The sequence below is a fragment of the Heterodontus francisci genome, chromosome 24, assembly GCF_036365525.1.
Source record: "Heterodontus francisci isolate sHetFra1 chromosome 24, sHetFra1.hap1, whole genome shotgun sequence".
NCBI lineage: Eukaryota > Metazoa > Chordata > Chondrichthyes > Heterodontiformes > Heterodontidae > Heterodontus > Heterodontus francisci.
The window spans coordinates 71515243-71539485 of NC_090394.1; the positions used below are offsets into that span (position 1 = coordinate 71515243).

General features: G+C 43.0%; 1 protein-coding gene across 1 annotated transcript in view; it reads right to left on the reverse strand.

Moving 5' to 3' along the window:
* Positions 1-5903: 5903 nt before the first annotated feature.
* The window catches only part of LOC137383521 (dynein axonemal assembly factor 5-like), a 116212-nt gene continuing 97872 nt past the window's right edge, over positions 5904-24243 (reverse strand). The window contains exons 10-13 of the mRNA XM_068056560.1: positions 17983-18133; positions 13424-13580; positions 12936-13127; positions 5904-7135 (exon numbers count right to left, since the gene is read on the reverse strand). Of these exons, the coding sequence (XP_067912661.1) occupies positions 6996-7135; positions 12936-13127; positions 13424-13580; positions 17983-18133 (640 nt within the window). The 3' untranslated portion in view covers positions 5904-6995. The remainder of the gene's footprint in view (positions 7136-12935; positions 13128-13423; positions 13581-17982; positions 18134-24243) is intronic.

Below are 24243 nucleotides of genomic sequence, written 5' to 3' on the forward strand. Positions count from 1 at the left end.
CAACCACAGTAGTCTTGTGGGCCCGTCTTAATATTTCTCTTCGGTACCTCTGCGACACTACTAACTGGTGAACTACTGTCCACTCCTTGCCCTCCGGTCTGTGAGGAGAACTCCATTTCCTCATCAGTACCTCATTCTTCAAACAGTAGCAATCAGGGACTCCCTCTGCTTCACTTTCAGACTGGGCAGCCTGTGCTAACTCTCGCAATACTAGGTCAGCTCACTGAGCCCCAGCTAGGGAAAATCGATTTAATTCATTCCCTGGGTCTCCTAACTTTCCAAAGAAAGTCTCAGACAGATAAGCCTCATGGTCGTCTGCTTGCAGTACCAATGCAGTCTCCTCTGGGGGAGCTGGTTTGATCATGGCCTGATCCACTACACATTCAGGAAACTGCAGGGGACAGTCTCCTGCCACTGCCATGTGTCTCTGACCTCCTACGGTCTTTCTTTCGCTACTGGGGGGGCTACCACCTTCACGCCCGCCAGATCATTACCTAGGAGCAGGTCAACCCCGTCCGCAGGCAAACTAGGAACAATCCCTAGTCACCAGTCCCGAAGCTAGGTTGTACTCCAGGTGCACCCGCAGGTCAGGCCTTTTTCCAGTAAAAGGGATCTAGTGACCTGTGTCCCTGAGAATTACTATGGGCTTGCTTGCCCCACTCAAGGGGTATGGGTCACTTTCTCTTCAAACATAAAATCCTGATAACCCTCACGAATCTTATTAAATTTTCCTGCACGCAGCCATAAGCTTCTTGGGTCTCACTCTTACTGCAGTTAAAGCCACAGCTTGCTCTGCTGTGCTTTCCATCAGGTTCTCTTCTTCACTGAGCGGGTGTGCCCTGATTAACCCTACCGGTGTTCCCTTCAGTTTCCAGCAGTCAGCTTTTAAATGCACTGCTTTATTACAATGGAAGCACAGAAGTCTCTGGGTCTCACTCTTGCTCACAGCACCTTTCTTTTTGGCTGGAGGCGGGCCCTGTGTCTCCTGCTTTCCCTTATCCGCCCAGGCAGTCCTGGGAGAGATCACCTCCCCACCCTTTGTCCTTTTTGGATTTGTGGGGTGATTAAGAAAGGTTCTCCCCTGGGAAACCAACATAAATTAAAGCAAACTCATCGGCCAGAACGGCTGCTTGCTGGGCTCTCTGAACCCGCTGCTCCTCTACGTGGGCCTTTCTGGAGAGTGGGAGAGTTTTAAAATTCCTCTAACAGAACTACTTCCCTGAGATTCTCATAGCTGAGCTATACTTTGTTACTTACAGCAACTGGTCAAAAGCCAGCTCCTTAGCTCTTTCGAACACCAGATAAGTTTGATTAGCTTGCTTCTTGAGGGTTCTAAACTTCTGGCGATAGGCTTCGGGTATTAATTCATATGCCCGAGGATAGCATTTTTTGTCAGTTCATAATTTGATGAACTTTCATCTGGCAACAGGGAATAAACCTCATGGGTTTTTCCAGTTAGCTTGCTTTGTAGTAAAAGAGACCAGGTCTCAGCTGGCCATTTTAGCTGCCTTGCCAGTTTCTTAAAAGACACAAAAAATCCCTCCACATCTTCCTCATTGAATTTTTGAATTAGTTGAGCGAGCTTTAGCAATTTTGAACCCAGCCCTGAATTATGCTCCTCTATATTGGCTATGCTTTCAGCAGGGTTACTCTGTCACCCCTTAGTTAACTCAAGCCACCTACTCTTTCTTCCATTCTTTCTAGAATATTCTTTCTCTCTCTCTTGTTCCTTCTCCAGTCTTTCTGTCTCCTCTTTTTCTTCGGGTTTCTTCTGGAAGGCTCTCTCTTTCTCCTAATTCAATTTTCCTCTGTTCCAATTGTTTCTTTGCTAATAATATCATGTCAGAGTCTGCTTCTAACCCTGTTTCTGCTTCTTCAGATTCAAAGGAAAAATAGTTGGCCATTAGCCTGAGAAGTTCAGACTTCCTAACCTTGTCACATACAGTGATCCCACACTGCTCAGCCATTTTCCTCAACTCCTCCATAAACAGTGCTTTTAACTTATCCCAAGTTACTTCACCCTGTCTTGGAGAGCTACTAGCTTCAGTCGCAGACCTGTTAGTATTCAATCACACACAACCACAGGAAAACCTGTATTAAAATCTTGCTCTTTTGTGATTGGAAGTGGGAAGCCAATTTCTCTCGTTTGTCTGTGGGTCAATTCCAGACGTGAGTACCCATATTTCTGTTATGACTAGGTGAGAAAGAGGTCTAGGATTCCCTTTCAGTCTTCACCTAGTCTTACTGTAACAGGGTTTTATTTTTAAACACACTGTTGTTAGCTCCCCCTTGCTGAATCCTTGTTCACCGCTTTCCAATTATAAGGTGAAGAAACAAGGACAAACAGGCTTTCTTAGGTTTAAAGAAGAAAGGTGACATTTTATTGAACTTAAACTCTAATTCGGTTGATGCCTATGGATACACAACACACCCACACTAGCATGCATATGCGATACACATATGCAAATAGAGACAGAAAAAAGGAAAATTAAAGTGGAAAGGTTTGAGGCAATATCTTAAGAGTTGTTGTTATGGTTCTTCAAGCTCACTGTAGAGTCCTTTTGTAGGTAGCTCTTGCTTTTCGTTGGGGCCCAGTATTCTTCTTATACCTTGTTCACTGTAGGAGACTTTTCTCTCTTGGGGTTCATGTGTCTTCAGTTGGTTTTTTGGAGTTCCGAGAGAAAGAGATGGGAGCAGACAGGGCAGGCTGTGGCGAATCAGCCAGGAGAGGTCTTTTCAATTCAGGAGCAAAAGCTTTCTGCTGGCTCTCAGTTCAAAACTGTACATTAGCCAATTAGTCATGTGACTAACTGGTCTGACCACGTTTGTGGATTGAATTGGAGCAGGGAATAGCTCCTTTGAATGCAAGCACTGTCTCTTAATATTCAAAAATGTCTTTCCAGCCAGGGGCCAGGCAACCCCTTGTAACAGGCCTTCTCTTCTTCCCAGCTACAATTTGAAATTTAATATCCATGTGACGAAATTAATGTGGGAAATGGGGCAGTCAATTTGCACACAGCAAGCTCCGACAAACAGCAATGAGATAATGACCAGGGAATCTGTTTTAATGATGTCGGTTGAGGGATAAATATTGGCCAAGACACCAGGGAGAACTCCCCTGCTTTTCTTCTAATTAGTGTCGTGGGATCTTTTACATCCACCCAAGAGGGCAGACAGGGATATTGATTTAACATCTCAGACAAAAGACACTCCCTCCGTACTGCGCTGGGTGTGTTAACTGTATTTTGTGCTTCAAGTCTCTGGTGTGGGACTCGAACCCATGATTCAGAGGCACGCATGCTACTCACTGAGCCATAGCTGACTGTACAAAAAGGAAGAATTTAGGTGAAAATTCTGGGGAGATTGATGCAGTGTGCTACTTGTCCAGCCCCTTGTAATAATTTGTGATGAGGCAGTCATGTAAAGGACAGGGATCAGGTAGGATGCAAGAGATATCTATACAAACCACATTTAGTACGGACACATTAATCTAAGATGGAACTAAAACTGACAGCAGAAATATTATGAAAGAAAAAGTCTGAAAAGAAAAAATACAGAGGAAATATCCTTACTTTATTGTATGTTGATGGACGAGCAGTGGTGAAGACCAGGGTAAAATGAAAAGAATAGTTGTAGCACAACATAGGATAATGTTGGTAACACTGCAGAGCTGATTTCAACTCTCTAGTGACACCAAGTGAAAAACATCAGTATGACAAATGAATGATTTGGGGGACCACTGCCTGATTAGTGAAATAGAGCAAACAAGATTCCTGTGCCTGTAATGTCGACAAACATCCCAACATATGCCAGACAGGCTCAACAAAAGCTGGACAGAAAGACAAAGGAGGTATTAGGAATGTTGGATAAAGGGCAATTACAGATGTGCAATAAATACTGGCATGCCAGTGCTGCCAACATCCCATGAACAAATTTCTTTTAAAAATAGAGGGGGTATTTAAGCAAGGTCTAAAAAGAAAGCATAATGGGATGGTGGTGGGTGCACAAAAGGAATGCAGCGTACATGGTGGGGCTTCTCGGCTGGAGATGACAGAGACAGGGAGGGATGAGAGCACGGTGGAATATTAAATTTGAAGCATTGCGACACCGTCAATGGAGAGAATACCAGGAAGAGTGTTGGATGAGCTGAAATTTACAGTGGTTGGAGGATGGGAGGTCAGCCAAGATACTACTGAAATAGTCAAGTGTGGCAGTGACAAAAGGCACAGATGTGGATTTCAGCAGCAGAACAAGGTAGAGGCAGAGGCAGACGTGGGTGATATTATGAGGATTGCACTGAAATTATTGCAAAACAGTTCTATTTTCTTTTGAATCCATTCCCCATTCTGATTTCAGATTTTTACAGGAGATAGTTCTGTGATGCATTGAGAAAAGGTGAAAACAAACTCAATAACCTTTGTTGTCAAAAAAATCATCGGCTTGCACAGAACATTCGCTGCTCTGGGTATAAAAACAACTGAAAGATAATATACAGGTCAGTAGAAGAAAAGACAATTGAGCCCTTTTAGCTCTCAGTGGACAGAATTGTTGTCACTATGTTGATGGGATGGGATGGGGGTGGGAATATTGGCATTCAATTTTGTTCAAGGCATTCTGTTGGCCTCACTTCAAGTATTGAGAATGCTTCTGGAGATCCAAACCCAGGTAACAGAGCCGAATACAATACTAAGCTTGTGCAAAGACAGGGGATAAGGTGCATGCTGTTATCTTGCACATACCGCTATCTTGCACGTACTGCCTAGTCATTCAACAAGAGAAATCACAGGAACACTGTCCCTTTGATATTTGTGAACAATAAGGCAAGTCATATTATTGCATTGATGCTGTGAAGATAGCTTGACCAGTGATTTGGAGTTCTTCCCAACTTTGTGACGCTTCACCATGTTTAAGTTGTGGTTGGACCAGTCACATCCCAATTATCTTATCCTGTCTGATAAGAACAGCTGAGGGAAGATCAAGGCCTGTTTTCTGACTGATCCCTGGCACAGACACATACCTGAGCCTTAAGAATATCTGAGGCACTGCATTTTCCTCTCTTCCCTGGTACCATCTGCAGAATTTGAAGGAAGCATAAAATCACGAGTAAAGGGGGAGGCACAGGAGAAGGCATCAAAGCCACTGGAGATCACTGACAGGCAACATCCTCCCTACCCTTGAACTGTTATTTGTGAACAGGACCTAAGACACGGCTCAGAGAAATATTTAAAAAAAAGCCCTCCATGTATTGATTGAAGGAAATATTTACACTCGACTCACTATGATGCAACATTGGATGCAAGAAGCAGCTTAGGTAACAGAAGATCACAAGTGTGACTGACACTAATGGTGGGGCAACAGAGAAAGAAGAACAAAACAGGGCAGTGAGTGGGTACACTCATACAGGGCAGGTGAAAGGAAAGCCCTGTAGTTCCAGTCTGAATTTAAGAATGGGGTTTCCTTTGAATTTTCTCAAATGAATGCGTGGGAGGTTATATCAAATGAGTTGAGAAACTTGATCCTTATTAGTTACCACCCAAATTCCCTTATTTGGAGAAATCCACCCTTTTGAGAGCAGGATACTGAAAGAATCCTTTCCCTCACCAATCTTAGCCTCTTTGCCAGGATGGTTTCTTCCAGAGGAAGTCCAAATATAAATGGCGCTCAAGGCTTCGATCTGAATGTGAGCATCTTGAAACTCCAGTCTTGGCTGCAATTTTTGTAGGAGGCGAATAATTTCTTCAATCTTTACTCCACAGGTTCAAGCCTCATTCTGCAAAAGAATTTCTCCAATTTTTTATCCAACAATGCAATACTGCATAAAATTCCTACAGCAAATGTCATTTTATTTTTATTGTAAGATACTCAAAACACTAGAACCTTGATTGAAATTTTCAAAGAAGGGTTTTAAATATATTCTATCGCTATGAAAAGGGCTGTTATTGTAAATTGCAAACTTATAAAACTGCAGAAATGTAAATCAAGCATAATATTGACACTGCAAATGATTACAATATAGTAACAAATCAAACATATTTAATTACCAACCAGAAACAATATTACAGAAAAATTCACAAAATGAGGAGAAAGTTCATTCGGGAACCATGAATATTGTTGTATTGGTGACTGAGTTTCTTGGGGAAATAAAATAATCAAATTAAAAATCTGATTTCATAGGAAAAATTGCAAAGTAAAATAAAAATGATTCTAAAAACCTAGAGACAGTAAAATCACAGAACAGCATTGAAACAATTTCTGAAAAAAATTTACTTGCAACAAAAATGTAGAAGAAAAATGAATATATTAATTCCTCATCTCCCCAACAATAGTGCAGGTTAAAAAAGATATCATGTTTAGTAAAAGGAATAAAAAAACAAATTGCCGGGCATTGGAAATAAATTCTGAAAGTGTCGTAAGTACACAGCAGCCCAATTAACATCTTGAGAAGAACACAAGGTTCTTTTTCTTCACAAAATGCCAACCCTCTTGCTGTTTATTTCCTGCATTTTCCACCACTGTGTTGTTCTGGGCTCCAACGCCAATGCAGAAGCGGTACGAGCAGTACCTTCCCGTGCTTCAAAGGTGTTCTTTCATACACCCATTTCCATTGCCCCCATTTCAGATAATGGAAAAGCAAAAGTTTGGAAAAACTTATTGCTCTTTCAAATCGCAAGATTAGGATAGCACTATTAAAAGCCACCGGCGATTTGGAACAAAGATGTCCTGCAGAGACCTCTTGACTTCCTTTCTTAAAAGGCTGAGAATTTAAGCACGATGAAGAATTATAAACCAAGGTTTCTCAGCTAACTTTAGATACCCGTCAACACAATCCTCTTATCTGTATTTTGATATTAAAATATCTACCACTGAATTCCACGTTCAAGTGTAAGTTCTGCCCCTTTCTTCCATATTCTATAAATACCATGTGCATATTTTTCCCACTGTGATTCATCACAGCATCTGTATTGTATCTCCAATTGAAGCGTCAGGCTCCAGACTTAGCTGGCGTCACTGTTGAGTGCCTGAATATGCTGCAGCAGCTGTTCACAGTAATAAGGGCTGCGATGTTTGTGCTTCACAGCCTCGATCTCTTGTGTCAGCAGTGATGGAGAAAGAAAACTTCCTACTTTTAGAACATCTGTTGAGGAAACAGGAGGAAAATCAACACTCATCATTTTTAACGTTTAAAAAAAACCTAAACATCTTCTCAAAGCCTATCCAAAAGTCAATAGTATTCATCAAAATAGCCTTTGGAAAGAAAGAACTTGCATTTATATCATGTCTTGCCAAAGTGCTTTACAACCAATTAAGTACTTTTGAAGTTTAGTCTCTTTAGTAGGGAATATAGTAGCCAATTTGCATATAGCAAGCTCCCACAAACAGTAATGTTATAAAGACTAAGTATTCTGTTTTAGTGATGTTGGTTGAGGGATAAATATTGGCCCAGGACACTGGGGAAAATGCCCCTTTTCTTCGGAATAGTGCTGTGGGATCTTTTACGCCCACCACTGACTGTTTAGTGAGCTGCTTCAGGCACTACCACTAGCATTTCTCTATCATTTCAGTAGGTTACACTGGAAGCATTTGGAGAATAGAACTATTCTTCAGCTATGGCAATGGGCAAGGCGTTCATTTTAACCCAAGTCAAATCAATGCTGACTAATTGAAAGCTGTTGGTAAACGATAATGAGCAACAGTTCCGTCATAGCCTCTACTAGCACGTCCCCTTCCAGTTCAAACGTATTTAATGCAATTAATTATAAGCCATCCGATTTCAAATTAACAGCCAAACAATTCCCACTTACAGTATTCTAAACTGCTGAAATTGTGTTGAGCTGAGTTCGCATTTTGGATTAACACCAGTAGAAACTGAAGTCCTATTTCTTTCTATAGGGATGGCATTGCAATGATGGATCCTTTTTAAAACACTTGGTTTTTGCAGTGAAACAGTAATCAATTGTTTTAAAAATCCGCAGTGCAAAAGACAGATGGAAAAATGGCCAACTTCAATCTTGTTAGGACTAGCTTTTCAAACCAAGCATTTTTGCTGAAGGGAGGGGTGGGAAAGGAAGAACCAGGTGAAATTTATCACATGTATAAACAGCTTGTAGCCTCACAATACCCATAGATCAATAACTGGGTACCATTTGCAAACAGCCAATTTCTAAGTATATGTTGGTAGTACAAAGTTTTCCACTAGATGGCACTGGAAGTGCTTTCAAGGTCTCATACATGTTGCAAATCCTCAGAATGGCAAAACTGAATTCTCCATGTCTCTTCTACAACTTATTTTAAACTGCAAACATAAAAAAAGGAGAGCTCAGAGTCCCAGTACACTTAATCCATGACAGCCTCACAATCTGCTTTCAACCATAATTTAGATTAGGTGTGAATATTGTTCACGTATCGCTTTGCTGCACAGGCTGCTGTCAAACATCAGTCTGCAAAATAGAAAGTAAAAACCCAGTCTGAGCCACCACTTATTGTTGAGTTGAAACTGAGAACTTTCCTTTATAGTTTGATCATTTACTTAGTGGGACAGTTTGTCCCCTTCCTCACAAAATCTCTTTTACTCTGCATAACTACTCTAACTGGTGGCATTTTGCACAGCAGTCATCCACACTACATCTGAACTGATTGATAGGAGGGACATAATTACTATTTAGAAGTTGATTTCTTGCAATAAAAAAAGCTAGAACTGCAGTTATTTAAGAAATTGTGACTTGTGTACAATTGCAACAAGAATAACAAACCCATGCATGGAAGGAGTCCTTTCCCTATTCCAGTTAAGGAGTCTTGTTACCGATTCATTGGCAAACCAGGATGAGAATCAGAAGGCATCAAGGGGCAAACTATTTGCTTCCAGCCTGAGCAGGGATGTTGAGATTGGAGGCAGCAAATAAGGGAAGGCAAAATGTGGCCAAGACTCCACTGCTTACGTTACAATTCATCATTCTTAAAATGGAATTATGGAAAGTGTGTATCCATCAGTTAAAAGGCAGCAGAGAGTATGCTCTCAAAGCATGTTTTCCTCAAACTGCAGAGTCCCTTGAAAATAGATCCAAAAATCCATAAATCTTGCTCTGTTAAGTCCTTTTCATGCTGGGTCACTTGGCAGTGCTAGAGAAGTTTTGACTCGTTCAGAGCAGCTAACCATAATAAAAACTGGTGCTAGCGTGTATCTGCTTTCACAAGCGTAATATAGGATAACACTTTGACTACAGTGTTCATGAAACACTGACCCAGTGGCATTCAAATTCAATGGAAACCTTGCTCAAACATGCCCAGAGTTGTCTGCAGCAAACAGCCAAAAAGAAAGAGACTATCCATTTCCCTGACATTACTACTACTCACTGCTGGCAAGAACTCAAAACATGAGGACTGAAGAGCTGGCAAACATTCAGGGGCGGAAGGAAAAAATAAATCAATGTCTTATGTGGTTTTAAATCAAATTAAAACCGAACTTGTTACTCAAAATTTTTCAAATCTTGCTTGACAATGTCAGACGAGTAAATCAAACAAAACTCCGCGAGCAAAGTATTACATCAAACATTTCAGATTTAAATAGCAGTCTTATAATGAACAAATGAAGCAGAACAATTCAGATAGCGTGATAATGATATATTTGTCTGCCAGATAGCCACAGCCTTCTTATTGTGCCACCATGGGTAACAATACAATGAGGACACAAAGCATATTTTAGAATGAGACACACACATTTGCTAAAACATGCAGTGATGTCAGAGTGCAGATACTTTGTATTTTCACTTTGTGTCGAGTTATGCAAATTCTAAATAGAAAAAATAAAAAGGCAGAGAAACTCAAGTTACCAACACAAATCGCAGTCAATGCTGCTGCTGTTCTTCACTTACTGCCACTTTGGCCAAGGCTGTGTTTTACAGTTTGCTCAAGTGAAACCTGGCAGAGCCAAGTTACAGCTAACCATACTGCATTAAAAGTATCAAAAAAACCTTCATTCATATCTTTTATATTTTTATTGGAACAAGTAGTCATGTGGAGACATTTCAGCAAAGTGTAAATATCAATTGTGAAAGCACAGGATTTTTTATGAAATGTTTCTTCAAAGCACCAGTTTTAAAGTTCCTTGAATCAGGACCAGTACTGTATGAAAAAATACACCACTGATTATCGAGCACAATACAATAACTCAAGTTACGTAGTTTATTTATATAAACACACTCAATGCCCACATTTAGTATGTTTACAAAGTATGCATTTTTCACAGAAGGGTCAGCCAGAGCTGCGTTATATGTGACCATGGCTGTGCACGGCATCAGGTCCACCACCAGAACTTCAAACATGCAAGCAAATACCAGAGTAGAGTGACAGAGGGGGCAAAATACAAGCTTCAAGGAGCTCCTAATGTTCTCACTTCCTCTCCGAAAGCCAACGACATTGGTTTTGCAGGCACCCTCACCAAGTGTCTGTTTTTCATGTACATGTCTAGACATTGAATTTGGCAGACTATTCATTCACGAGAGTCATCAATGCTGAGCTCTCTCACCATCCAATGATGAGCATTTTCCAGAGGCTTCTGGAGCAGAAACTGTGGTCAAAGTTCTTTCCTAGCTCAGTGGCACTACAGCACCCCCTACTGACAGCCTAGTGGAGGTCAACCAACCACACATGGACGAGAAATCAAATCTGGGTCCAGACCATTCCCTGGGACTGGTTCCTGGCTGCTCCCCGGGGCCAGGGCTCGGGCGTTCTTGGCTGCTCCCTGTGCACCACTACTACTACTACGCTTTGATAGCCACCATTTGAGAGCATATAGGTCATCCCCCATCAAGAACATACCTGAAATTCATCCTGTGCCTACTCAAAGAGACAAAATAACACACATTGGGGTACAGCTCACACAATGAACTTTATGGCCGATGATTCATAGAACTTCAAACATGCGAGCAAATACCAGAGCAGAGCGACAGAGGGGGCAGAATACGAGTTTTAGCAGTTATGAATGTTCTCACTTCCTCTCCTGAAGCTACGACTTTGGTTTTGCAGGCACCCTCACCAAGCGACTGTTTTTCATGTATATGTCTAGACACTGAATTTCGCAGACTATTCATTCACGAGAGTCATCTTTCGTATGGTGCATTACAGGAGCTCATTTTTGTCCTTTATTTTGGGCTTTCATCGACTGCAACAAAAGTTAACTAACACAGCATAAAATATCCTGAAATAAACTCTACATTAGGGTCTCAACACTGAAGCAGAGAAAATCTGAACCAAGAGAGAATCCTCTATATGAAAAGAATCTGTTACCAAATACCTACTGAACCTTATAGCTTGACAAGGGATTAAATTGCTGTCAGGACAGCTAAACCCCAAATACTTCCTAGGGGCAGGAAGTCACTCACAGGGTTATAAAGCAGATAAAATAGGCATGAAATGATGAGGGTGACAGTTCAGAGCATGGACACAACAGTTCCCAACATGTCCATTCTCAAAAGAAACAAAATGAAAGTAACCTTGTTGCTCTGAGCGGAATCTGATTCATGAACACAAACCTTTTTGTGACATTATGTAGATACTACTATTTGTAAAAGTCTAAATTCAGCATGCCATTTATGGTGCTCCACAGAACAGAGATGTCCAAATCAGGTTCTTTATAACAGCCCAAAACATAGTGTGAATATGTATTAATTGGCAACAGAAACTGGGTTTTCCAAAGCTTATAGTTTGTCTTGCATTGTCAATTTGGTTTAAAATATTGCACGTTAACTTTTAGCGTTAATTATTAAACACAAATAAAACTACGAAATTATATGCACAAATGAACCTTAACGCACAATACTGGCATCTCTTATTTTGGACTGATATTACAACCAGCAAAATTAAGAATAGTGCATCCTAACAAAGATTTTATGCTACACAGCCCTAACACAATATTTAAGCATCATCATTCATTTATTAATAGGTTTCAGCCCTTTAAATTATTTTACTAATGACGCCGACGTAAAATGCCCAGAAAGTCGAGAGCAATGCAATGTGTGTCACAATGCATCGCTGATCCCAATCCAAAAGGTGCAGCAGAAAAGGGGAGGGAAAGAGAAAATCGAGAGCCTTTGTCAGATCTCAAATTGAAGGATGTGGTGCCATCTTCAGTCTACCAGATACATTGCTATCCAGAGATTCTTACCAGACATGTCTTCGTTTTGTGTTTATCTTCATTAGTCCTATCCCCCTTGGTTATTACTCGCTTCCCTCATCACACAATCCCATTCATTGATCTGCCCCACATAATTTTGGTTGGGCCTGGCTGCAGCTGTACAGTAGGATGGGCAAACAAGTGGGGCAGGGGGTAAGGGAGAGGTTAATGGTACCCCAGTAACATAGGGTTCCCAAGGTCCCTGCCAAACCAGCTGGTATGTTCAGAAGCAAGAACTGATGTGAAAATGACGCCATTTCTTTGAGCCCGCTGAAAAAGTCTGTCATGTTAGGAGAATGCTTTTCAGGATCATTAGAACTTCTTCGATCCTTTCTCCCATCACCTCTTGTTTTAAAATGGCTTTCATCTAACAATCTTTTTGAAATTTCTCTTTTGTTTTCCAAGCTCCTTCATTTTTCCTTTGGGCTTTCTTCTTCCCCTGCCCCCCCCGTTGAAGCTTGCAATGCAACATTATTCTTAGGTTTCGGATTTGATTTTGTATCACTGTCTTTGGAAGTCATGGTGAGCAAGAGGAGGCAATTTGGAATTGCTATTATGAAGCACACAGACTATAAATCAACACTAAATAAGGCACAACTACAACAATAGGATTGGGTGTAATTTTTATTGATGAGGTCTACTGCTCCTTTGAGATTACCATAGTCTCAATTGTCTGAGATTTAAAGTATTTATGCACTGCATAGCAACAAATACTTCAGAAACGAGAGAAAAAACTAAATTGAGGAAAGGTCCTCGTCATTCTTACCGAGTAGTTGTTTTTGGATATTGCTCTCTGGATCATCCAGATGAACCAACAGCCCACGGTACAGGAATTCAATGTGGCTCTTGAACAGCAACTGGTCATAATCATTCCCAACGCACTGGAACCAAACACCTAAAGCTTTGGCAGCTGCTATACGCACTTCATCCAAACCATCATCCAGCCGTTTTAGAAATTCTAATTGAAAGAGAAAGGAAACAATTATCAGTGATGTCACAGTATCTGCACTAATAATTTAAAGAATTATCAAGTAGAATATTGCCACAAAGTAATTCCATCTACAACACTTCAAATGAACTTCTCTTTTTCCATGGGTAGTTCTTACGGGCAAAGAGATTGCAAACATAAAAAGGTAAACTTCAAGAGTAGGATCAATGGAACATCAGCAATTGCAAGCATTAACGAAAGTTACGGGGTAGTGGTCAATGTACCACTACCGCATCTAAGAAAAATTATCCTGGTACATAATTTACCTGGGTACAATTTATTAAGTTTGTCAGGATCCAACTGATTTCCACAAACTTTTAAAATGGCACTGACAACTTGACAAGCCAGTAATCGAGTCATTTTGGAATCTTCATCCAATGATGCAATCACTTTTGGCATCAAGTGTTCATATACTTCAAGAGCCTGTCGAAAAATTACAAGAAGCATGAAACTGCTGCCAATCTGACTTCTCATACAATCACCAAAACTACAAGTGAAACAAACGGCAATGATTTACATCACCAAAGGTTGCAGCCTCTGTGAATGCAATATTGTGACATGGTAGAGTTCACCACAACATTACTGACTGATCCATGCCAACTACGACGACAGCCCATTCTAGATTTAAAATTTTTAATTTTTCTCATGCATCCCTTTCTCAACTCTACCTACCTTGAAAAAAAAATCATTTACTCACTCTTTCGGCTTAATATAAATTTGTGTTAATCTGCTTGCAATCTTTTCTGCAACTTTTTTTTCTTCCTTTAAAGAAAATCCTGGGATATAAGAGCCATTCCATAAGGACAGATTGAGTAGAATGGGCCTATATTCTCTGGAGTTTAAAACAATGAGAGATGATTTCATTGAAACATACAAGATTTTGAGGTGGCTTGACAGGGTAGATGCTAAGAGGCTGTTTCCCATGGCTGGAGAGTCTAGAACAAGGGGACATGGTCTCAGAATAAGGAAATGACCATTTTGGACTGAGATGAACAGAAATTTTTTTCATTCAAGAGAATCGTGAAGCTTTGGTATTCTCTAGCTGAGAGGGTAGTAAATGCTCAGTCGTTGAGTATTCAAGACTGAAATCAATAGATTTTTGAACACTAAGGGTAACACTATGGGAAATAGGGCAGGAAAGTGGATTTGGGGTTGAGGATCAGCCATGATCTTGTTGAATGGCGGAGTAGGCTCGAGGGGCCGTATGGCCTACTCCTGCTCCTATTTCTTACATCAAATTTCTGATTCGCTCAACCTTTTGGCTCTGCCCAGTCTGAATCCAAGTGCAATCACACACTATTTGTTGCAACCTTGCTGGATCAAAGCTATGCAACATTGGATAGTGAGGCACAGCTCTTTCACTTAACCTCACTCCTCTGCTGAACCCTCACTGCCCTTCAAAGGGAAACCAGATTCTGAAATCAGAGCTCACTCACCCATTCTCCTCTGTTGGACGCGAACTGATTCAGCAGCTGCATTGTTAGGAATTTATCAGTAGTGTAACAACTTTAATATCAAACTGAATATTCATAACTTCAAGAAAAAAATTAATATAAATTAGAGCAGAGACTGCTAAGAGGAGATTTGATAGAGCTATTCAAAATCATGAATGGTTTTGATATTGGAAATAGTTTCTCCTTATTTACTCTAACAGAAGGGTCAGTAACCAGAGGACACAGATTTAAATTGATTGGCAAAAGAACCAGATGTGACAAGAGGAAAATAAAATAACCTAGCGCGTTATGATCTGGAAAACACTGCCGGAAAAGATGGTGGAAGCAGATTCAATAATCAGTTAAATGTTTATAAGAAAAATTTTTAAAAATCGCAGGGATATGGAAAGAGAGAAGGGGATGGGGACTAATTTCATATAGCTGGTACAGGTACAATGGGCCAAATGGCATCCTACCGTGCTGTATCGTTCTATGATTCTGAATAACATTCTGAAGAAATTCACTATAAAAGGTTTAAAATAGAGTTCACCACTTGCAGGTGTAAGGTCCAATTCATCAATTACATCTAATCTCAGAGTCAGACTGATATAGGAAGAGAATGGCCAATAAAGTACGCAAGATAGTAAATGGTTAAATTCAGGATTGTACTTCAAAATGATATTGACATGGGTTCAAAGTTGTGAGAATCAATTTTAAGACTAATTTCAGGAAGCTCGCCACACAATGAGACAAATATAAAAAACAATCTTCCAGATGAATAGTGGAGACAAAAAGCCTGGAATCATTTAGGAAACAGCAGGATGCAAAACAGCAACTGTAGGGTCTTCCAGCTGGATGTGTTCAGATGGGCTGAATGGCCTTCCTCATCCATAACTATCTTGTACATTATTAGCTACACCTATCTGCCAAGTATCTTTGAAACCTGCTGTTGAAGAGTATGTTATACGAGGGTAACACTTTACACACAATACATTGAAACAGAACTATAATTAGGCATCTGCCTACAATGCTATAGTTAATACTTTGTACATGATGATACAGATGTATTTTTAAAGTCAGTTGATGCATTGAAGGATATGTTCTCTTGCACACGACTATTAAGGTCAGTACACACCATCTGTGTTAATCAGTAAGGTTTTCTCCTGCTTTATTTTCTAAAGTTTAGGACTGATGAGCAAATTATTCAATGACATGAAAGTAACAAGCAGAAATATCGGAAGTTGTTTCCCTAGGTTATAACAATTGCAAGCAAGTTTTTGAAAGCAAGACATTTTTTCAGGATATTCATGCAGCAGAAATTAATCTCTATGAATTACACTCAATCCACACTTCCATCAGATGCTGAACTAATAATCAAACGGCTTTCATGTAATGCTATTTATCCAAAAGTGAACCATGAATCTATGCCAGGAATTTAACCAATTTCTACTGAAGTGGTTTGAGGGTCCGAAACTGGCCCACTTTAAAATACACTCGGCACTGGGAACTTTCTTCTTATGCCACATGGTTTGATCCACATTCAAAGATCATTATTTACTTGCAGCTCAGCAAAGCACCAGCTGTCCAACCTTTAAGCAGGGAAGGTTAGCATCAATCAGGAGACACCATTTTGGATGGATATTTAGAGTCAAAGTGTTTGGTCAGGAACATAAAAGATTTTATGCACCATGATCTGAATGTTCAGATATTACAGCAATCAACTCTGGAGTTTTCCTGATCCTTGGCCCTGGGGAATTCCCATTTTCCCAGGGGTGAGTCTCCACCACTTTCACGTTACCCTGGAATTTCCAGGGCTTCCTGATTGAATGGAACTGGATCTGCCTTCAGCAGGCACAGACCAACTGCTGGAATGGCCAGTGAGATTTGGCACTGTGGCTTGCCCCTGGACTGCTTGGTAAATGGAGGATCTGTGGGGATCTTTAGGGCAAACCAAAGACAGGAAAAGAAAAACTTATTTTTGTACGTTTAGTTTCAAGATGTCCACATTTAATTGAGACCTTCTTGCAGCGGATTTCTGCTTCTTGGATGCTTGTAAGCTGCAGACTTGTGGGAGAGTTACAGTTCCTGTCTTTTTTGTTAGCACCAGGCTCTCTGGAAGGGGTGCCTTTGGAATGATCCAGAACCGGAATCCCAGTGCTACTGAGCTTGCAGAAGAGCAGTGCACTTCGAGTGAACCAGCAAATCTGCCCACACAGGTTTATAATGTCAAAGTTTTTGTATCAGGAACAGAATGTGCCTGCACGTGTTGGGGGTAAAGGAAAATGCATAAATTCAACTCTGGTGTCTTGAAGTTAAGCTCCTTGCATGCAAGTGTACTAATCTTCCATGTGGTCAGTATTTTAATGGAAGCACTGAATAGCAGATGCAGTTTTATGACTAACTGCTGAGACATTAATCAATTAGATACTAATATGCCTCCTTCTGTATTGTAATCATTTTATGATTCAATGTAAAGAGGTGAACTTGAAGATATAGGTGTGGAGTACAAGACAAGGTTTAGTATGATGTGTTAAGGATTTGAAGAGACTGAAATTGAAGGAGATTGTGTCTGCTTGAGACCACAGAGAGGTCCATTGCCCAGGAATCCCACAGAACTCCATCTCGGTCACAAGTCAGTTACAACAGATCTTCCTCATGAGGAAAAAGCAACTGAGTTCAACAATTTTGACTGTGAAAGTAACTTGCTCACACAGAAAAAAAAGAACTGCTGCATTCTCCTCCCTTCACTGGAATTACTGGGCGTGCGTGAGAGCACGTCTCAAAACCTCAAGTAATATCCTAAGATAAAGCTTTTTCATGTGCATGTTCATAGTTCTTAAGATGTGAAAGGTAACAGAAAAAGACAGAGATATCTTTTACTTACTATTTTAGGTGCAAGTGTCAAAGGTTTGGAGAAGTTGATTTTTTGACATTTTGAATTATTAAGTCATTTTTAGTAAGAACGGTAGGCGGAAGGTAAAGGTAGAAAAATTCAGGCACACAAGAATTCCTGCTGTGCCCATCATGCCTCTACAACTGAAAAGACACAAGCTGTCAGGAAGGAGTGGAGGGGAAAGAAAGCGACACAGAGGGTAAATAAGAAAGAAAAAGACAAAACAAGAACACACATACGAACATAAAAAGTCATTAAAGAATGAAGATATGACAGACAAGTTTCACTGGAATCATTATCGGCTCTTTTCTACTTGGATTTCATGACACTGAAAGCCTGAGTAAGGCTCCAAAAATGTTACCATTCTTGAAATTAATGTAGTGCTAGCTTTGTGAAATTAATAGGTGGCTTGTCTACCACTTTGCCCGACAAGATTATTTAATATTTGTCTGGTTTTGAGATGGTTTGTTTTTGAATCTTTGACCCTTCTGGGATATACCTGTTCCAGCGTAATCATCTTGCTATGCAGCAGAGCCCACAGACAGGATACAGCAGTCGTGCGGATTGCAGCTGCTGTCCTCCCAGCATGCCACAGCAGATTAGGCACCAAAATATCTCTTACAAGCGTCTCCAGGTAGCTACTGAAGTGCCTGAAGCAAAACAGAAGACACTGCAGTTAGCAATGGAAAAACAGAGGCAGGATTAATAACTTGTACATGTGGAATTTTTTAATTTTAAAGGGGTGTGGGTGGGAAGTCACTGCGTTTCCAACTAAATGATATGGCAAGGCGAGGTTTAGTGGGGTGGAAGAATGGTTGTTTTTATTTGGCTCAGCTGACTGGCTTTGCTCATTGAGAGAGAGATTAATCTTACCAAACAATCCAACTTTTAACGATGGAATATTAATCAAATAATGGCTTGCGATTTTGTTGGTGCAGCCTTTTTCTGTGTAATTTAATTGTTCTTAAATCACACCACAGGTTGAGAGCTGCTTGCATAAAAAACAGCAGGCTAGCAAAGGAGTCACCCACTCCTCTGAACAAATTCCACTTTAGCATTAATAAAATGTTTCACGTTCACAAAGAATCCAGCTTACAAAAGGTGACTGCACAAGAAGAATCACTAAAAAGACTGACGTTTATGTAGCCTTGCAGAGATTATTTCTCATGCTTCACAAGTTCTTGTAAAGATTACCATTGACTGTTATAATGGGAGTTTGCCATATTTTGTTAATTTTTTAGCATCATCAAGAATTACACATTCCATTATTCTTCAAAGAGCATTTCACATAACCATCAACACCAAAGCAAGCCTCGCAGCACTCAGAATTTTAAACTGTACGGCTTATTTTCATCGTCCTCTTTCCCTCCCAACGTACTCCCCTTCACTCCTGAAGACTGTTGTTCAGTCGTGGAATACAATTCCTCTGAAGCATTCATCAGTTAATACCTTGCCAAATGGCTATTGTTTATGACGTAAACTCGACAAAAGGAAAGAATTTCCAATTTGCAACTCGATGTGATAGGCGATATATTTAATTTCAGTCATTAGGATCATACGCAAAAATCAAAACATGATGGCTTTACTTTCACACTCACTGATTAACTTAATGCCTCTCAAGTTATTAATGGACGTGCTCGAGGGTCCACGAGGAAATATGCTTCTGCGGATCAGAATATGCTAGCTCACAGTCATTACATTTCTGACATTATTCCATACATTCATTCCATTAATAACTTGACAGGCTCCAACAAGAGAGAATCTAACCATCTCCCCTTGATATTCAACGGCATTACCATCGCTGAATTCCCCACTAACAACATCCTAGGGGCTACCATGGAGCAGAAACTGAACTGGAGTAGCCATATAAATACCATGGCTACAAGAGCAGGGCAGAGGCTAGGAATCCTGCGGCAAGTAACTCACCTCCTGACTCCCCAAAGCCTGTACACCATCTACAAGGCATAAGTCAGGAGTGTGATGGAATACTCACCACTTGCCTGGATGAGTGCAGCTCCAACAACACTCAAGAAGCTCGACACCATCCAGGACAAAGCAGCCCGCTTGATTGGCACCCCATCTACAAACATTCACTCCCTCCACCACCGACGCAGAGTGGCAGCAGTGTGTACCATCTACAAGATGCACTGCAGCAACGCACCAAGGCTCCTGAGACAGCACCTTCCAAACCCGCGACCTCTACCAACTAGAAGGACAAGGGCAGCAAATGCATGGGAACACCACGACCTGCAAGTTCCCCTCCAAGTCACACACCATCCTGATTTGGAACTATATTGCCGTTCCTTCACTGTCGCTGGGTCAAAATCCGGGAACTCCCTTCCTAACAGCACTGTGGGTGTACCTACCCCACATGGACTGCAGCGGTTCAAGAAGGCAGCTCCACCACATTCTCAAGGGCAATAAGGGATGGGCAATAAATGCTGGCCTGGCCAGTGACGCCCACATCCCATAAATGAGTAAAAAAACATGCAAGAATCTGTGGGTTTTTCCCCCAACGCTCAAGAAAACACCTATGGGCACATTGGGCCAGATTTTAGCAGGCTGCCGGCGGAATTGGCAGCAGGTGGCAAAATTTGTGGCCTGCACGCATGGGGCGCACATCGCGGAGCTGCCGCAATTGCAAATGCGGCGACTCATTTGCATTGGTGCAGTGCCGCACCCCCCCCTTCCCCAATCACACAGAGGGGGTGGGCCAAAGGACATCGCAAACAGCGTCAGATGAAGAATGGTCAGGTGCTGGCGCCATATTTAAAGGGCAGCCAGCCCTGCATTAGTTACCCTGCATTTTCAGAGTTCTGTCTGAAGATTTAAACTGCAGAGTAAAGGCAAACATCAACAGGCCTCAAAGATGTCAGATGCGTGATCCAGGGTGGCCCAACGGTTCAGCAATGCCTCCCTTCTCATTCTCCTTCAGGCTGTGTGGACGAGGCAGGAGGTCCTTTTCCCCAGCGATGGCAAGAAGAGGCCCTCCCGCCTGACCAAGCAAGCCTGGATGGAGATTGCAGAGGAGGTAAGCTGCCGTGGGGTCACCCGCTGCAAATGGAACCAGTGCTGCCAGAGAATGAATGATCTCATTCGCACAGCAAAGGTAAATGGCACTTTTTTTTTTAAGGGCCCCAGGTTTGCCCGCACTGCAGTGTCAAACACAGGGAGGCCAGGCGGGGAACACTGATGCCACGTGGGAGTCTGCATGTGTGAAAGACTCGATCCCTCATTTGCACCCCACAGCATGGCACCTTCATGACCTGCTGAGTCCGTCTGACACATTGACTATCACCCACATTTTGTTGTCGCGCCCCTATTGTGCAAAGCAGCATGTGCTTGTATGTCAATGTTTAAAATATGCATCCTTGCTCTTCCAGGCAAAGAGTGCGCATAATGCGAGGGAGTCCACCAGGACTGGAGGAGGGGTGCCGGAACTTCGACTACTGACTCAGGCTGAGGAGGAGGCCCTCAAAATACATGGTGGACATGCAGGACGTCCAATTTCAGAAGTGGAGCTTGGCTTCCGGGATGAACATTCATCTCATCAACAAACGCAATGATTATTCCAAACATTTCCTTTGTTGACACAATGCAGTCATATTAGTGATATATACACCAGTGAATCTAAAACGGTGCACTTCACATTGTATCTGGCAGGGTAATGCTCCGAGGTGGCACCAGAGGGTGTCAGCACCTCTGAGGAGGAGACGACCTCGGAGGACGCAGCATCCCATGACACTCCCGCACCTTCCACCAGTGCAGAGACACTCACCTTGATGGGAATGAGTTCAGCTTTAGAGACTGGATCACAAGCTGGTGACAGCACCACGCACGCACCGGAGCAGCTGTCTGAGGCAGAGACAGCCGAGGCCTCTGACAGTCAGAGGACTGTGGGAGGCCAGGCACATGCTGAGCCCGAAGTTGATGACCACCCTCTGGTGTCGACAGCACAGAGCATGCTGTAGTTGCAGGGAGAGGTAAGGCAACATCAGGCAGAGATGCCACAGGCCGTGTGCAACCATGAGCAGATGATGGGGGAGTCCATCCAGGCCCCAACAGCTGCCATGTCCTGGTCAAACGAGTGCATGGCTTCCTCTATAGAAAGGACGGCAAACTTCATGGAGAGCCACATCCCACAGATGTGTGCTGATCTGCAAACCATCGCCTCGGCCATGAGCTGGATGCAGCAGTGGCTAGGCGAGAGAGGGACCAGGGACGTGGACACTGTCTCTGCACCCAGTCTTTCTCAGGAGAGCAGCGAGGTTCCCACGAACCTTGAGAGGGAGAAGGACAGCCAGCCATCCATATGAGGCGGCTCCTCAGGGCGCGTCCAATGTGGTCACCAGCCCCTCAGCCCCTCCGCTGGTGAGTCCAGCTCCAGCAGCCACAACATCTGGAGGAGACCCCTGCACTGGTGCTGGAGGCCCTCAGGCAGCCAGTGCCCTCCAGGTCTCGTGCGCCCAGAGGATGATTCCCAAGTCATCGAAAGCCAAAGACTGTCTTGATCAGAAGCCTGCCTCCAGTCAAGCTGCTAGCGCAGAGGTTGCACAGAGTAAGACCACCCTCAAGCGGCTAAAAAAAGATACAATGACACATACGGGTTATCATGGGTGCAACGTCTATGTTCTGTTAACTTATCATTAAATGTGTTTGTTGAACAGGTGTCTCCTTTTTACTGTGTGAATGACGCTTGCCAGCATGTGCCAACTATGTCTCCTCCCATGACATCATTGCCCTGGAGCAATGCCAAACTATAGAAAAACATCATTGCCATGCCAGCATGCATGATGGCAGCACTGCATGGGTGCAGTCACATGGGCAATGGCTCAGTCATCTGCTGCCAGTAATAGTGGTGACACAGATGTCACATATGTAGGAGACTGCCTACCGAATGCAGCATGGTGAAGTGCGAAATGGGGAGCATATTCAGCTCTTTATGAATAGGGGAAGCACTCAGCAATAAGGTGTTGCTGAGCATCGCTTACTCTTTGCGCATATTGTCTGCCATGCCTCCATTATCTCAGTCCTCCCATGCGTGTATGCTGCTGCACCTCCTCCCCGTCCACATCGTGCGAGCATGTCTCCTGCTCGTCTCTCTACTTTGCCTGGAAGGCCTCCCCCCTCTGTATTGCAAAGTTGTGCAGAGCACATCACACAGCGACAATGCATGCTACCTTTTCTGGTGAGTACTGTTGGGCCCCACCTGACATGTGTAGGCAGTGGAAGCATATCTTGAGCATGCCAATGGCCTGCTCGATGGTAGCTCATGTCGAGCCCTGGCAGGCATTGTATGTTTCCTCTGCATCAATGGCTGTGTTTCTCACTGGCATCAGCAGCCATGTCTGCAAGGGTTTTCCCTTCTCCCCAAGAAGCCACCCCTGGATCTGAGACGGTGCAGTGAAGTGCACTGGCACCTGGGCACGCTACTACATGAGTCATGGCAGCTGCCTGGAAAGCAGTCACACACTTGCATGAAGCGTTTACTGTGGTCACATACAAGCTGTATATGGAGTAGACGCCCTTTCTATTCAGAAAAGTGGCTGATTGTCCGACTGGAGCCTTAACGGCCACATGCGGGCAGTCGGTGAACCATTGCACCTGTGGGACACCCGCGATGGCCCCAAATCAGACAGCCCTTTGGGACTGACCCTAAGGGTGTGTGCCAAAGCACACATATCCAGCGGTCCTCCTGTGACAAGGCATCACTGACTTCCCTGATACAGCTGTGCACTGGCGACTGTGAAATGCCACACAGGTCGTCGGTGCGTTTCTGGAAAGATGCGGAGGCGCAGAAGGTAAGACTTTGAGGGCCACATGCATAGGGGGCCCATCAAACCCCATCGTCTGCAGCTCATCATTCAGCACGGCACAAAGATACGCAAACACGTCTCTGGACATCTGCAGCCATCTCTGACACTGGCGATCCAACATGTGCAGTTATGTCATGTGGGGCCTGTTGAGCTGCTGACTTCACGGACTTCGATAGCACCTTGGTGGCTGCTGCTGCTCCCTTCCACGAGCTTCCACATGGGCTGTGCCTGCCTGTTGGTTCGGTTTCCGGCAGATGTGGCTCCTCATGGCACTTGGATCGAGAGAGACAGGATGGACCAGCCCCATCTGAACGCTGGTGAACTCGGTGCCTTCAGTGGATCAATGGCACCTATCAGGGCACACAGTGATGTACATTGGTGCTGTAGTTGCATTCTATCATCACCTACATGGTATGGTATGACATCACCCATACTAGCTTGGCATGAAAACGGGGCAGCATGAACACGGTCATGTTACTGACGTTGCGAGGATGCAACTATCAGCCACATGACCTTCAACCCAAGATCATTTTTGACCCATAGGTGTCATGTAGTGCTATTGCTCCCCCCTTCACCAAACAGCGCTGGCCAAGTGCAGGGTCAACTGCCATCACCACCACGCTGAACCCCTTCACAGTAGAGCGTCATAGGGTCCCTCTCATTTCATGCAGAGTTATGTACCATTCACCGAAGACCCCCACCCACCTCCCTGATTTCATGCAGAGTTATGTCCCGGCCATCGGACACCCCCACCCACCTCCCTTTACCTGCTCAGAGGACTGATGCTTCGTTGTCGCCAGCTTTTCACAGACGTGAACGTGACTGCACGCGAGTGCCACACATCTGAATAAAGATTGAAACCTGCTTCCTGGATTGCTGCGGCCTGCATGCTAAGTAGCAATTAACATTGCAATGCAGGTCCCATAGCCGAACGGTGGAGTGGC